Raw genomic sequence first — 16922 nt, forward strand, 5'->3', positions numbered from 1 at the left:
ATCACACCCTGTTTTTTGTACAATAAACTTTTGATATAGATTAATTTTTATAACATTAATCATGGACCAGCAACCACAAACCTAATGGTTGAATGTTGAGTCCATTACTGCCTTGTTTGTGTATTATCACAAGTTTTGTGCAAGCTAATGTACACGAGCAGTTTCCCCATATGTATCAAACAAGATAGCAGTGATTTCCAAATTTGGGTAAATGGCCACAAAAATTGAGCAAAAAGTGTATTTTTTTGGGGGGGGAACAATGACAAGGAAATCCCCTGTCAACCAATCATCAATGAGACATTTAAAACGATTTAAAGTTTAACCATTGTTTTTTTTTTTTTTTCATAAATCAACCGTAGACATGAAAATAAGGAACTTTGTGATACATCTTATCATAGAAATTAGCTTCTTTCTCCTCCTGGACTGTTCATTCGCTCTCAATTCACAGCTAAAATCTTTAACTCACGACAGTTGGTGCTTCTACAATTCTATGGAGATAGGAGGAGGTAGGAACTAGAGGCAGACACAGATATTCTGCAGCAAGTTCTCACTGTAAAAATTCTCCATAGAACTTTATGAGCACCAACAATCGTCTCCTATCTCAGTAATGGGGAAATCTGTATTTACTGAAAAACAGATTATTTTACCCGTGAAAGCAGATTTCTCTGATAAGATGTATTATAAAGTTTCGTATTTAAATTTGCGCTGTTGATTTCTGAAAAAAAAAAAACAACAAAAAATAATGGTTATCTTTTTTTTAATTGTATAAAATATATTTGAAATTTTCTCACGGTATTCCTGTTAAAATGAAAAACCGGTGGAGTTACAGACTTTCTGAAAAAAGTTTAGAAATTGTATTATAAGACAGGTACATGATCTGGGAGCTCAACTGCCCTGCAGACTTACAGGCAAGGCCAGTGTTAGTCGTGGGAAAATTATCGGCAATTGTCCAGGGCCTCCAATCCCAAAAGAGCCACCCAGCATTTAAAAGCAGAAACTGTACTGATAATACCAGTCTTGCCTTATCAGTGCAGTTTCCAAGGTGAACACTGCAGCAGAACCTTTGGTGACATCATGATCATGTGGCCATGATGTCACCAAAGGTCCTGTGCCCTGCAGGAGTCTGGAAGTAACGAAGAGGAGGAGACAACCTGGTAAGTCCTCTATAGTGTGTATGTGGGTGTATTTAATTGTATTTAGAGTGGCCGAGAATGTCTAGTCAGAATATTCCCGGATGTATGTAAATTGCATTCTTGCCCTCACGCCACTTGCAGCAATACCAGAAAATCCTGACATTCATTTTATGAAAAGACTGGACAACCCCCTTATGGCTCCTATACGAATTAGATAAAAGTCAGCTGAAACTATCTATTTTGGAAGGATTGACTGGTGGCCATTTAATAAGTTTGCTGGTTGCTCGACTGTCCTCTGACAGATTATTTTGGAGGACACAAGGATTGGCCAGTTGGAATTCTGTACTGCCAGAGTTATACATAGGAGGGAATGAGTAAAGGGATATTGAAACCTGCCCCAAAACGGGTTAGATAACCTTTCTAAACTTTACTAAGGGACACAGTATGTACTAGGTTATTTACGTGGTGTATGATGGCCGGCAGATATCTATCATCGAGGTTGGAAGCCTTTGTGATGTAAGCCCAGGAAAAAAAAAACTCTCTCGCATGTATAGTGCTGAGAGAGTTAATAGGGCTTGTCAGGGCCTGGATTACGAGAAGTCAGAGAAGGGGTGGGATTGGCTGCTTACATATTCCCACCCTGGAGCATGGTACAGCTCATAAAAAGGAGACCGGTAGTCTCATTCAGCCTCTGTGAATGGAGGTCTGTAGACCTCCAGTGTTGGTTGTCTCTGCTAAGGATTAAAAAGCTGGACACTAACTTGAGCGGGTGAATCCACACTACTGTATGGACTATTTACTTTATATTTTCACTTTGTGCTGGAAAAGGCTGTTTTTCTTTTGTTATCCTGAGCAGTTTATGGAGTCTTAATAAACCAGCCTGGACATTTTACTGAAACCGCCTCCTGTGCCTACCTCACAACGCAACTAAGTGTGCAGAAACCCTAAAATGGGAAGCACATACACTGTTCACCTCTGGGATCCTAAACCTCTCAAGAAAAAATTGGATCGTGTAGTGGTGTACGTTAATCTTATTGCCTGAGTAGGAGTGGAGAGGCAAGCTGAGACCCTCAGTTTTGAATTCCAAAGCCTCTATATTTGTTGGTGAGATAAAAAACAATCTAAGATTGCATCGACCGTGCTGGATTTTTTTCAGCCAACGATACTGCCATCGCTTATGACTGGCAGAAAAAAATCCAACATTTCCATTGAGTCTTTTGATCAATAACTAACTTTCGTTGGTTGGCCACGTATCAAACAATAACAATTGTCCGTTTTACTTAGGCAGCCGGTGATCTTCATCATGGTCGAAATCAGACGTTTTGGCCAACTTTTCTCCCATGTGTTTGGGGACCCTAAGAGAACAGCTTAGCGACTCCAACAATTCTCAGTCTTCTGTACAGAGGGACACATACATGTCAAGTCAGCTCTCCTATATGTGGTTAAAAGTGTGAAGAAAGGTCACCACTAAATATTTTTCTTGAAGCCTTCACAAATCTTATTTCAGCTCAGTAGCACACGCTCAACATCGATCTGCCACTCTGTGATCATCATCAACCACCACTGGATACTCTACATTTGCTACTGATATTGTAGGCTGATCCCCAGGGCCAATGTTGTGAAGACACATTCAAACCATTTACACACAAGTGTATACAGAAGTAACTTTGCCTCAAAGAAAGGAATCACGTCCATTTTATATTAATTCAAAGGAAAAAAAAAAGAAAACAAAGAGGAGATACGCAAGAAGCAATGAGATGATGATGAGAGATACCACCTTCCCATCACATCTCAAAAACAAACCAAACAATGCTTCTGTTGTTTGACCAAACGTAATCTCGCTTAGCACTTTTGACATCAGAGTTAAAACAAATACAGCGTTTGTGGAGAAAAATATCCAGGTATCAAAGAGGAAAAACAGAATGAAACGCCTGACGGGAATAAATGTGGAGTCCATTCTCGGGGTAAAAACCGAGCTTGGGGTTCCACACATCTGTTTTTAAGAAAGTGTAATAAAAATACAAATTACAAGTGAAACACTCAACATCTCCAATGCTGATTTGTTGTGTCCTGCACTCCACCAAGTCTTGTCTTGAAGTCACTGAGCAAGTAAGACCCTCTCTGTGCAAGATCTTTTTTTTTGTTCACTTCAATGCCCTTATCGTATGGTCAAGTTCAGTTCCGATAGTAGCAAGGCCCTTGAGTCAGATGGCTGGATAGCTCCTCAGAATTTTGAGGAATTAAGTAATAAGGATATGTTTCCACTAGAAAATGGTAACATACGCTTTCGAAGAGGTTCAAAGGATAACATCTATTTTCTTCATACACCCAAACAAGAACTCAAAGAAAAAAGAACATTGTAGAAGAAAATTTTGAAAGAGGCCATTCGAGGGATATTACTCCCCCTTCCAGCCCTTCCAGGTATGGTAAAGACTGAGGGGTTAAACACAAAAACTGAATGAGTATGTCAATGAATGGTTTACCAAATGCATTATTCTCTCTTCGCGACATTTGTCAACAGGATAGCAGTTGAGCCCAATCACAGTCAATTTGTAACTCCTGACGTTGGTGACATTCCTATGATTGCTGGCAAATTGTGTTTTTTTTATGTTTTTTTTTAATATTATGATAGCATTGATGTGAACATTCAAATAATACCACTGAACAGTGCATGGTGGTTTAGGTGGGACATCATACTCTTGAAGAATCCAGATGGTAACTAGATGTTGTAGATGACAGTGCTTGGTGGTTTAGGTGGGACATCAAACTCTTGAAGAATCCAGATGGTAACTAGATGTTATAAACCAAGTTTATTTAGTATGCAAGCTGCAAGACTTTGATCTTTAGCCTCATCTGCTTTCGTCTTTTTGTATAGATATGCCTTTATAGGCAGTCATAGATGCTCTTGACTTGAGCGGTCTCAAGTTCTACTTGTGCACTGTTGGTTGACCGGTGCCCTCAAGTATTGATAGTCATGGCTTATAGTTGTGATCACATTGGTAAGTAAAGACAACTGACGTCTACCTGTACCATATTACTCTTCACTGACAAATTTTGCATCACCTTATGTAAGTTTATTAAGTGGTCCTATTGTCTTGGCCACCATAACATGACTATAGTTCCACTTCCATTTTTGATGCTCTGGATGATTGAGTCTTCCCATTCTTTGATGTGTCCGCTGTTTCTATATGTACAACTACTGTAGCTCGTTTTGAATCTCTACTTTCTCTTGTTCTTGCTATTTGCTTCTTGGTTCTAGCTGAAGAAGATATCCACTCGATACATAAGGACAGCTCATATGAAGAACATTCCAGTGTTGCATCCCCTAATTTTGAAGGAAATGCCAGGAGAATGTGCTCCCAAATTTATTCAGAAAGTTAACACAGAAAAAAAAAAGATTTGGAAAACGGAACAAAAATGGAAAAAAAAAATATTCCTCTAAAACAATTGAATATACTAAGAGTTGATGAGTTGAACCGTTGTGGGATCAGAGTCTATTGATAACATTCAATTGTCCAGCCCACAGGGTAGGTTCTCTTCTCTTCCCCAGTCAGCTCTTTATTGCAGTTACTGTCTTGTTGATTTGCCACAGGGGGCAAGAAGAACAAAGAAAACAAAATAACAAAAAAATAGATCTTTGAGTGACTGCGAAAAGTCCATAAAATGTGTCCTTTGTGTTTTTGGCACTGGAATGGGGGTTGGTCAACATTGCTTCACTAGGCGGCGTGAAGTCTGCTGATATTATAATCCAGTTGCTCCTAGGGCCATACCTGCGCTGTGGCTCATACATGGAATCGTCTGCATGGATTTTGGGAAGTCATGACTGACCACTCTTCCATTTTCTCCACTACCTCCTGCTGTAGAAGGTCTCGGTAGAGTTGCCATACGGACCGTCTCCGTTACTGTTTGCTGCGGAATTAAACAGAAACCCTTTTGAGGAGGATAGGGGGGTAAGACCCCTGTCCTTTCTGTTATTTCACATTTCACAATATACAAAGATACATGCTTTAAAGGGGTTATTATCCATTAAACAACATTTATAAATGGAGATGAGCAATTGAAGGAATTTGTGCAGTCCGGTCTCCCGAGGCAGCCGGTCCTCACTTCACCGACATCCTCAACCCGACATCCTGGACACCTTAGCACTTACTAGGCTCCACGATGTTATAACTTCACGTGTAGTCTCGTCAGTAGGATCATGACAAGTGTTGTGCCATGACCTCATGACCTTGTGGGTGTAGTAAGAGCCACAGGCACCCACGGTGCCGGAATGACGATGCCTGTCGCAGAAATGAAGAACAGATTCCATGGAGGACTGGATTGTAAGCTGCATCAGGGCAGTGCGAACCGAATTGCTCATATCTAATGATAAATGTATTATTGCTGGAGTCCAACTGCTGGATCCCCCACTGATCCTCAAAACCGGGTTTCCAAAGTCCCCTGCGTAAATTGAGTGGTAGTACACATACATGGAAAAAATGGCTATTATTGGTCAATAGAAACGGAATTAAATTCATGTAGGTGTCATGAAATTTGATGTTTGTACCGATGTCACATCTAAAAATATCTACCATATCTACATTCTGAACACTATGGGCCCCACAGAGTAATAAATTAGATAATGAATCTTTTTTTAGTGGAGTTGTTCGATTTGGATAATCCCAACTTGTTAGAACTGTCCCTGTGTAATAAGATTGTCCCACTGCTGAGACCCCTAGAGATCAACTGCAATCTGTTGAGGTCAAATGAAAGCATTAATTTCCCTGCAGCACCCCCTCAGGGGAAGTTAAGTATTACACAATGTCCATTCAAATGTTTGGATTTCTTGAGTAAAGAAGACAAGATAGGTCCTCCAGGGCGAGAGACTTTTAAATTGCTCTCCACTCCAATAAATGAGGATTGTGAACACAGGATCCTAATCTTTTAACTTAAAAATTTCTAACAAACTGGATGAAAATCATTTTATAATCTGTACAATCATTTTAACTGAAATAACTAAATGATGTGCAGGAAAGAAGATAGGTTATGTTTGACCCTTACAACGCACTCCTTTTTCAACTCAATCTCAATGTTCTCCCTTGATTGTGAAACACCATCTAGTGCAACTGCCCCGTAGACTTCTGCTCGGAGGAGTATTATAGTCATTGACATTTGTGGCTCATTTATAGAATGGAAGTCCTTTTGACCTTTGTTGTGCCAAGCAAAAAAGTCGTTGACAACCAAGAAATGGAGGAGAAGGAATAAGCCAGGATATGGGTAAACCAAAAATGTCAATGATTTTAACCCCGAGTTAACAACTGTAAATCATTCATTACTGTATGTAATACACTTCCATTAGTACAAAAAATGAAGAAAAAACATAAATAACATTTAAGCTATGATGACCTTAGCGGATAACAAAGAGGTAGTCATTGTTGATACCCTGGAGCCAATTAAGAAGATAAAGGGTTATTCCCATCTTAAGTCTTTCATGGCCGAAATGGGAACAACCGAGTCCAGGTGTTGGCCAACAAAATTGGGGCCATGAAAAGTGCAGTTGGGCTATGCTATAACTGTAACTTACAAGTTGCACAAATAGCATTGCTCGTTGTGATATGCTGCTCCCATACCTCAAATTAATTTCCATAGAGTAATGCAAACAGCTGTCTTCGTAGCACCACATCTGGTGGCTGGCACCATGATGAAGTTAGCTACGAAAGATTTAGATGGGCATAAACCTTTAAAAGGAATCTTTCAGAAGGTTTTTGCCATGTAATCTGACAGCAACATGATGTAGGGACAGAGACCCTGCTTCCAGTGATGAGTCACTTAGCTAACTGGATGCAGCAGTTGTGATAGAATCCCTATTTTCTCTGCTGCAGTCCTAGCAGAGCTGGAATGCTGAGCTATGTATAACCCCGCCCACACCACTGATTGGCTGCTTTCTGTGTACACTGTATATTGACAGAAAGCGGCCAATCAGTGTTGGGGGCGGGGTTGGACCAAGAAGCGCGAGACAACTAGTCATGTAGTGATGATATCCTGCTGATAAAACACTGATTTTATTGAAACAGCAAAACACAGCCTAGTAAGTGACACATCACTGAAATCAGGGTCTACATCTTGCTACTCACAGATTATATAGCAAAAACCTGCATCAGATTCCTTTTAAAACACTCTGTATCATAAGACAAAAGTTTGTTGGGAACAGATGGGGAGTGATATGACATGAGATGCGATGGCACCTTCATCTTTTTGGATTCGCTTCTGGACTTGTAACAGAACTCAATTAGTGCAACCAGCATAGCCAGTCCCAGGCCTCCGATCAGGATATAGAAGACGCCAGCGACATTGCTGAGGCTTAGTGCACTTGTTTTATCCTGGAACCAGAGAGAAGAGATAGGAGCAGGGATAGAGGGAGGGGAAGAATATGTTATAAGAGCAAAAATGTAGATCGAAAACATCTTCAAGCTTTTTGTGTCACCCATGCCCACCTTACTCATATGCCATTGACCATGTCAACAAGCCAAAAACATTCACCAAGCAGCAACACAGCATCTTTATGCCTCCCGGAATCCCCAATTGGCAGAGGTTAAGCCTTTTGGACGTGGTCTGTACACTTTTAAAACACATTCTGAGATAATCTTGTGGGTATGGTTCAGCGAAGGCTCAGAAGAAAGAAAAATGTGCATAGTTTAGAAATTAGCCGTATTTTAAGACCTTGCAACAATAGTAAATTTGTGTCAGTGCAAGGCAGCGAACAGCTCTTTAATCTTACGCTTGTTTAAATATGTTGAGCAAAGAAGTTAATGCAAGAGCTGATTTACAACTCAAGTCAAAAACTGCCTCCGAAAAATCTCAGGTTATTAAGACTTTTATTTAAGGTATATTTAAAGCATTGGTTTACAACTGATGCCATGAAATGCCGAAAGTCGTAAGTGGGTTGTCCATTTTACATCATTGGGTTCGGAATTTTAAGTAGAGGTTCAAAATTTAAAAATGTAAAACAGGTTTGACTGTTTTGGCCCAATCATTTCGATTTCTAATTTTAGAGTTCAATTAATAAAATACTTAGCTTTTTTGATTTATTCCCCGTTATCATATCTTTTTCAGAATACGGAATCAGAAACCTAAACAATTTTTAGGTTCCTCCTGGTATTTTGTCACTTTATGCTACGTCATGTACACCAAAAGTTTACAAAGTCATGAGGTTCTAAATTCAAATATCGAATCCTATAATCCAATCCCATATGTCAAACACCAAAGTGACCACTGCAGGCAATCACCAGCTGCAGTGATGACATCATGGTATACAATGTATCAGGGCCGGACTGGCCATCTGGCGATTCTGGCAAATACCAGAAGGGCCTGTCTGGTCGTGGGCTACGTTGTCTGCTATGTTGCTAACAGAATCGGTGTTTTCAAGACACCCATACTGTTAAGCGTTGTGATGGAGCACCAAGTCGCTGACTCCGTCACTTAACCCAGCAGGCCACGGGTATCATTAGAAATATTGTTTTTGTAGTAAATGTTGCTTTCCTCTATCCAGGGTAATATTAGTTCTATATTCACATCTGGTTCTTGAGGACGGGAACACCATGGGCCTGTGTGATTTCAAATGCCAGGGCTGAATTTCAGCCCCAGTCCGTACCACTAACGTAAAACTGGCCAAAATTGACAGGTTTGGCCAACACTCTAAATGCTCATGAAGTGACACCCAACTGATTGTCAATGTGGTATGTACGGTTTTGGACTGGCAATCGCTTTGTTCTCCCGGAGCTGAGCCGCCGGCTTTCTCAACACAAGATCGATCGGCCGACCGAGCGCTCCTACGTACGGGAGAGCCGGCTGAAATCTATGATGATTTATTCAAAATATGGTACCGAGAGCGTGAGAATGGGGTGAACTTTAAGTGGTAATTAGATTAAAATGGTTTAGGGGGTTACTTTTAGGCTTTTTAATAAAGCGGTTGATGGTTTCAGTTGTGATCCATCCATGCGTTATTAACGGAAATGAACATCAAATTGATAAGTGAGCTCATACATTTACCATATCAAAAAGGCTTGGCGTCTGTCATACACAACCCAACCATATCCCACCTCCAGTTTATCATTGCATTGCATAACTCCAAAAAAAACCACCTCCCTCCAGAAAACACGAGCTTTGACTTTAAGCATGCACCCAATTCCGCCCAGTGACCACAGTAGTCCCACCATTTCTTATTTTCGGGGCCTTCAAATATACGACCAAAAAAATGCTCGAAGAACCAATTGTATTTATTGATGTGCGTTTGTGAAGGTCTATGGATTGGTGAATTGCTTAGAATATAGTTAATATTAGGTTTACTACACTTGTAATGATCGATTTTCTCCTTATGTAGGCTGATAAAGTCATAATATTATGTGATTTAGTGTTAAACTCGATATACTGTATGTCTCTGTAGAGTGAGTTCGGTTGACTCCAATTCAACATGCAGTGTGAAAATAATCTTCTTAGAAATGCCTACGACCTGAAGAAATGAAAAAAATATATTGATCTTTATGAGATAAAGCAAGAATACAAGAGTAGGATTACAGCACATAAAATAATAATAGTGATAATAATAGAACAAAAAGTAAAAATAACATTTATTAGTTTGGATTACATGTGTCTACCTGGGTAAAAGCTTTAAATTATAGTTAAAGGTAAGGAAAAAGACAATAGGGTGGGTCATTTACAATAGGTGTAATTTACAGTGGCTTAGAATAATGTTTGGTAGGTACCTAGTTATCTATGGTGATACATGGAAAAGTGTGTACAAAGTTGGGCCCCTGTGTAAGACCAGTAAGACCATCCAAATGGACACCTTTCTGGCAAAATACAATATTACAGGTTATTGATACTAGATTTGTGGAGATGGGATATTTATCCAATAATTTTATTTAGGAAAATAGGGATTCTTTTCTGCAAGTGAATTGAGACTACAAAACTCTCTGCCACAACATCTTTTAATGATTGATTCCAAGAACAAGTTCAAGGTAGGTTTGGATGCCTTTCTTTAATCAGTTCATGACGGTGACATTTTTTTAACACATTAATAGGTTATTTTATTGTTGATTTTCTCTGTAACTGAGGCTGGTGTATCAGTCCGAGTTACAGAGGGAAATTTAGCCTGCTGACTGCATAGCAAAGCTTGCTGCTGGGTTTTTAAAAAAAAAATGGCAGCTCCTATTCTCTCCCTACACCCTGATCACATGATCACAGGGTCCGGAGAAGTAAGGACTGTCAGTGCTTTCAAATTTGTGTAATCAAGCACTGGTTCAGCTTGTATATACAGCAATTGAGGAAAATATGGTAATAAACCATGTTTTCCTTCTCTGTGGGGAGTCTGACTGTGACATTTTTTAACACATGAATTGGTTATTTTATTGTTGATTTTCCCTGTAACTGAGGCTGGTGTGTCAGTCAGAAATACAGGGGAAATTTAGCCTCCTGACTGCATAGCAAAGCTTGCTGCTGGGTTTAAAAAAAAAACGGCAGCTCCTATTCTCTCCATACACCCTGATCAGATGATCACAGGGTCCGGAGAAGTAAGCACTGTCAGTTTTAACAAGCACTGGTTCAGCTTGTATATACAACAATTAAGGAGGCAAATATGGTAATAAACCATGTTTTCCTTCTCTGTGGGGAGTCTGACAGTCAGCTACTCGCCCCCACAGCTGCATGATCTTGTGCAGGCAGTTTACTCTTCATTTACATTTTAGAATATCAGTGCACAGCAAAATATGGACCACCAAGATGTCTTTAGACTATGGGAAATCCACAAGAAGGTAAAATAATATAATATTATAAGGTATGTGTAGAGATGGTGTGAATTAATTGGCATGACATCGTGCTTTGGCCATGTCAGTGATCTGTGGCCACTGGATGGGAGCCCTGAGAACCACTTCCTACCTCGTGGCATCTGCTGTGTTTTTTAATTAGTCTGCCTGGAACGAGGTCACATATGCATCACTCCACAATAATGATGTCGCCCCACATCAGAAAATGAAAGAAGGAGCTGTGCATTAACATCAGGAAGGAAGCGGTTCTCTGGCCCCAGTGACCACAGACAAGAACCGTGACCAGTGAGACCAGTCACCAGAACTATGGAACAAAACCCAAAAATTACTAGCAAGGGTAATATAATAATAATAATAATAATAATAAAAAATACAAGCAATTATACATAAAATCACTAATGTATTGAGACTTAAAGGAACACTGTCACCTGAATTTGGAAGGATCAATCTTCAGCCATGGAGGCGGGGTTTTCGGGTGTTTGATTCACCCTTTCCTTACCCGCTGGCTGCATGCTGGCTGCAATATTGGATTGAAGTTCATTCTCTGTCCTCCGTAGTACATGCCTGCACAAGACAATCTTGCCTTGCGCAGGCGTGTACTATGGAGGACAGAGAATGAACTTCAATCCAATATTGCAGCCAGCATGCAGCCAGCGGGTAAGGAAAGGGTGAATCAAACACCCAAAAACCCCGCCTCCATGGCTGAAGATTGTTCCCTCCAAATTCAGGTGACAGTGTCCCTTTAAATAGGAATAAGGGGCACCCAGAAAGGATTTACTGTAGAGAATAACAATGTGCAAAAAAAGGAAATTAATAGTAGATTCTGTACATTATTGGTGCCACTTGGTCCTGCCAATGTGCACACCCCGACGCGCGTTTCGGATTAAAAATCCTTCGTGAGGGGGAACATTGCACCTTGCACATTGTTGCCCTATGGATGTCTTTTGTTGTCTGACTTATCTGGTCACATTTTTTTAATGATCTAAATATGGATATATGATATTCTTTTAGGTAACCCATAAACCCATATGGTAATGGGATCACTTGTGGAGTTTTTTTGATTGCAATTAGTTTCACAGGAGAGCTGTATATTCTCTATATCCTTTCTGGGTGCCCCTTATTCCTATTTAGGTCTCAATACATTAGTGATTTTATGTATAATTGCTTGTATTTTCTATTATTATTATTATTATTATTATTATTTTTCTGTCCTAGAACATGTGCACACAATGTATCCTACAATTTAACTGCTGCAAGAAAGTGTTATCAAATGTTATACCCTTGCTAGTAATTCTTTGGGTTTTGTTCCATAGCTCTGGTGACTGGTCTCACTATAAGGGCCACTTTCCACTTGTGTGAGAAAAAAACGGTCCGATTTACGGACCGAAAAAACTGATGTAAGGTCTGCGAGTGCCATGCGAGTGTCATGCGAGTGTGATGCGATTTTTTTATCGCAACATCCGTATGACATCCGTATTGCTGTCCGATTTTTACGCACGGGTCTCCTTAGAAAAGCCGGCAATTCAGCGCAGAGTACAGTAAAATCACACTGACAGGTTAGATTAGAGTAGATATATACACATAGAATAGGTATATATACATATATATATATGTCAGGGAGACACCTATATATATATATATATATATATATATATATATATATATATATATTTATATTTCTTCCAGCGCGAGATAGCTTTAAAGCTGGTAATTCAATTACCGGCTTTTCCTATCTCCTTCACAAACCCGACATGATATGAGACATGGTTACATACAGTAAACCATCTCATATCACCATTTTTTTTGCATATTCCACACTACTAATGTTAGTAGTGTGTATATGCAAAATTTGGCCATTCTAGCTAGTAAAATAAGGGGTTAAATGATGGAAAAAATTGGCGTGGGCTCCCGCACAATTTTCTCCGCCAGAGTAGTAAAGCCAGTGACTGAGGGCAGATATTAATAACCTAGAGAGGGTCCACGGTTTTTGGCCCCCCTGGCTAAAAACATCTGCCCCCAGCCACCCCAGAAAAGGCACATCTGGAAGATGCGCCTATTCTGGCACTTGGCCACTCTCTTCCCATTCCCGTGTAGCGGTGGGATATGGGGTAATGAAGGGTTAATGCCACCTTGCTATTGTAAGGTGACATTAAGCCTAATTAATAATGGAGAGGCGTCAATTATGACACCTATCCATTATTAATCCAATACTAGTAAAGGGTTAAAAAAAACACACACACACACATTATTAAAAATTAATTTATTGAAAAAATCACAAAGGCTGTTGTATTAATTTATTCTACTCTCAATCCACTCACTGAAGACCCTCGATCTGTAACAAAAAAAAAATTATAAACCAACAATATACATACCTTCCGAGGATCTGGCACGTCCAACGATGTAGATCCATCTGAAGGGGTTAAAATATTTTGCAGACACGAGCTCCGCTAATGCAGGATGCTCATTTCTGCAAAACCCCGGCGAATGAAGCTAAATATAGGTCAATGATCTATATTTAGCTTCATTTGCGGTGAGGCGCCCTCTGCTGGATGTTCCTAGATCGTGGGAACTTTCCTAGAAAGCTCCCTGGCTCGAGTTCATATAAGGACAACCAGCAGAGGGCGCCTCACCGCAAATGAAGCTAAATATAGATCATTGACCTATATTTAGCTTCATTCGCCGGGGTTTTGCAGAAATGAGCATCCTGCATTAGCGGAGCTCGTGTCTGCAAAATATTTTAACCCCTTCAGATGGATCTACATCGTTGGACCTTACAGATCCTCAGAAGGTATGTATATTCTTGGTTTATTATTTTTTTTTTATTTACAGATCGAGGGTCTTCAGTGAGTGGATTGAGAGTAGAATACGGTAAATTAATACAACAGCCTTTGTGATTTTTTCAATAAATTAATTTTTAATAATGTGTGTGTGTGTTTTTTTAACCCTTTACTAGTATTGGATTAATAATGGATAGGTGTCATAATTGACGCCTCTCCATTATTAATTAGGCTTAATGTCACCTTACAATAGCAAGGTGGCATTAACCCTTCATTAACCCATATCCCACCGCTATACGGGAATGGGAAGAGAGTGGCCAAGTGCCAGAATAGGCGCATCTTCCAGATGTGACTTTTCTGGGGTGGCTGGGGGCAGATGTTTAAGCCAGGGGGGGGGCAATAACCATGGACCCTCTCCAGGCTATTAATATCTGCCCTCAGTCACTGGCTTTACCACTCTGGCGGAGAAAATTGTGCGGGAGCCCACGCCAATTTTTTCCGCCATTTAACCCCTTATTTTACTAGCTAGAATGGCCAAATTTTGCATATACACACTACTGACATTAGTAGTGTGGAATATGCAAAAAAAAATGGGGATATGAGATGGTTTACTGTATGTAAACCATGTCTCATATCATGTCGGGTTTGTGAAGGAGAAAGCAAAAGCCGGTAATTGAATTACCAGCTTTAAAGCTGTCTCACGCTGCATTAAATATAAATATATATATATAGGTGTCTCCCTGACATATACAGTGGGGCAAAAAAGTATTTAGTCAGTCAGCAATAGTGCAAGTTCCACCACTTAAAAAGATGAGAGGCGTCTGTAATTTACATCATAGGTAGACCTCAACTATGGGAGACAAACTGAGAAAAAAAAATCCAGAAAATCACATTGTCTGTTTTTTTAACAATTTATTTGCATATTATGGTGGAAAATAAGTATTTGGTCAGAAACAAAATTTCATCTCAATACTTTGTAATATATCCTTTGTTGGCAATGACAGAGGTCAAATGTTTTCTGTAAGTCTTCACAAGGTTGCCACACACTGTTGTTGGTATGTTGGCCCATTCCTCCATGCAGATCTCCTCTAGAGCAGTGATGTTTTTGGCTTTTCGCTTGGCAACACGGACTTTCAACTCCCTCCAAAGGTTTTCTATAGGGTTGAGATCTGGAGACTGGCTAGGCCACTCCAGGACCTTGAAATGCTTCTTACGAAGCCATTCCTTCGTTGCCCTGGCGGTGTGCTTTGGATCATTGTCATGTTGAAAGACCCAGCCACGTTTCATCTTCAATGCCCTTGCTGATGGAAGGAGGTTTGCACTCAAAATCTCACCATACATGGCCCCATTCATTCTTTCATGTACCCGGATCAGTCGTCCTGGCCCCTTTGCAGAGAAACAGCCCCAAAGCATGATGTTTCCACCACCATGCTTTACAGTAGGTATGGTGTTTGATGGATGCAACTCAGTATTCTTTTTCCTCCAAACACGACAAGTTGTGTTTCTACCAAACAGTTCCAGTTTGGTTTCATCAGACCATAGGACATTCTCCCAAAACTCCTCTGGATCATCCAAATGCTCTCTAGCAAACTTCAGACGGGCCCGGACATGTACTGGCTTAAGCAGTGGGACACGTCTGGCACTGCAGGATCTGAGTCCATGGTGGCGTAGTGTGTTACTTATGGTAGGCCTTGTTACATTGGTCCCAGCTCTCTGCAGTTCATTCACTAGGTCCCCCCGCTTGGTTCTGGGATTTTTGCTCACCGTTCTTGTGATCATTCTGACCCCACGGGGTGGGATTTTGCGTGGAGCCCCAGATCGAGGGAGATTATGAGTGGTCTTGTATGTCTTCCATTTTCTAATTATTGCTCCCACTGTTGATTTCTTCACTCCAAGCTGGTTGGCTATTGCAGATTCAGTCTTCCCAGCCTGGTGCAGGGCTACAATTTTGTTTCTGGTGTCCTTTGACAGCTCTTTGGTCTTCACCATAGTGGAGTTTGGAGTCAGACTGTTTGAGGGTGTGCACAGGTGTCTTTTTATACTGATAACAAGTTTAAACAGGTGCCATTACTACAGGTAATGAGTGGAGGAAAGAGGAGGCTCTTAAAGAAGAAGTTACAGGTCTGTGAGAGCCAGAAATCTTGATTGTTTGTTTCTGACCAAATACTTATTTTCCACCATAATATGCAAATAAATTGTTAAAAAAACAGACAATGTGATTTTCTGGATTTTTTTTTCTCAGTTTGTCTCCCATAGTTGAGGTCTACCTATGATGTAAATTACAGACGCCTCTCATCTTTTTAAGTGGTGGAACTTGCACTATTGCTGACTGACTAAATACTTTTTTGCCCCACTGTATATGTATATATACCTATTCTATGTGTATATATCTACTCTAATCTAACCTGTCAGTGTGATTTTACTGTACTCTGCACTGAATTGCTGGCTTTTCTAAGGACACGGGTGCGTAAAAATCGGACAGCACTCGCATGGTGCGAGTGCTGTGCGTTTTTTTTCTCGCACCCATTGACTTGCATTGGCGAGTCTCGTCCGAGAATCACAGCAATACGCAGCATGCTGCGATTTTTTTCTCAGCCGACACAGATTTTTCTCAGTCCGATTTCGGCTGAGAAAAAAATCGCAAATGGAATGTCACCTATTGATTAACATTGGTCCGAGTGCAATCCGATTTTTTATCGGATTGCACTCGTCCGTTTTCCTCGCAAGTGGAAAGGGGCCCTAATAATTCAGTGGTTCCCACTTCTTTCTCTGTTGCACTGGGGATGGACAAATCATTTCTCTTTTATATACTTATATACCGATTTTTTGATCATTTTTGAAATGTATTAGTCCTATTAGGAGTAAACATTGTTGTTTAAGAACCGTGACCAGTGGACTGGGTCCTGCAAATCGATTCACACCATCGGTTATTGGCAGAAAATTTCTGGAGATGAGATGTTGATTCTGGAAGGAATTTTTCCATCAAATATGAGACAATTGACAGTTGCCCTGTAGATTTTTAATTTTTGCCTTCCTCAAGGTCACCTGTGTAGGATTATGGAATGGACTTCATAGACCTCGGTTTTACCTACATGCAGCTCATCAGTCAATGCTCAGCACTATCTCAGGGAATGTAGCACCAGGCGACTTTTCTTATGTAATCTGATAACAGCATGATGTAGGGGCAGATACCATGATTCCAGTGATGTGTC

At 40.3% G+C, this 16922-nt stretch overlaps 1 protein-coding gene across 4 annotated transcripts in view; it reads right to left on the minus strand.

Annotated features, from left to right (window-relative positions):
* Positions 1 to 2805: 2805 nt before the first annotated feature.
* Positions 2806 to 16922, minus strand: part of GRIA1 (glutamate ionotropic receptor AMPA type subunit 1) — a 315034-nt gene continuing 300917 nt past the window's right edge. For 3 of the 4 annotated variants that reach the window (XM_069763529.1, XM_069763528.1, XM_069763527.1), the window contains exons 15-17: positions 7358 to 7492; positions 4904 to 5063; positions 2806 to 4707 (exon numbers count right to left, since the gene is read on the minus strand). In XM_069763529.1, the coding sequence (XP_069619630.1) occupies positions 4628 to 4707; positions 4904 to 5063; positions 7358 to 7492 (375 nt within the window). In that variant the 3' untranslated portion in view covers positions 2806 to 4627. Of the gene's footprint in view, positions 4708 to 4759; positions 5064 to 7357; positions 7493 to 16922 lie in introns of those variants that run through there. The other variant, XM_069763531.1, reaches the window with a different exon arrangement.

This window comes from Ranitomeya imitator, chromosome 4 (genome assembly GCF_032444005.1).
Source record: "Ranitomeya imitator isolate aRanImi1 chromosome 4, aRanImi1.pri, whole genome shotgun sequence".
Taxonomy (NCBI): Eukaryota; Metazoa; Chordata; class Amphibia; order Anura; family Dendrobatidae; genus Ranitomeya; species Ranitomeya imitator.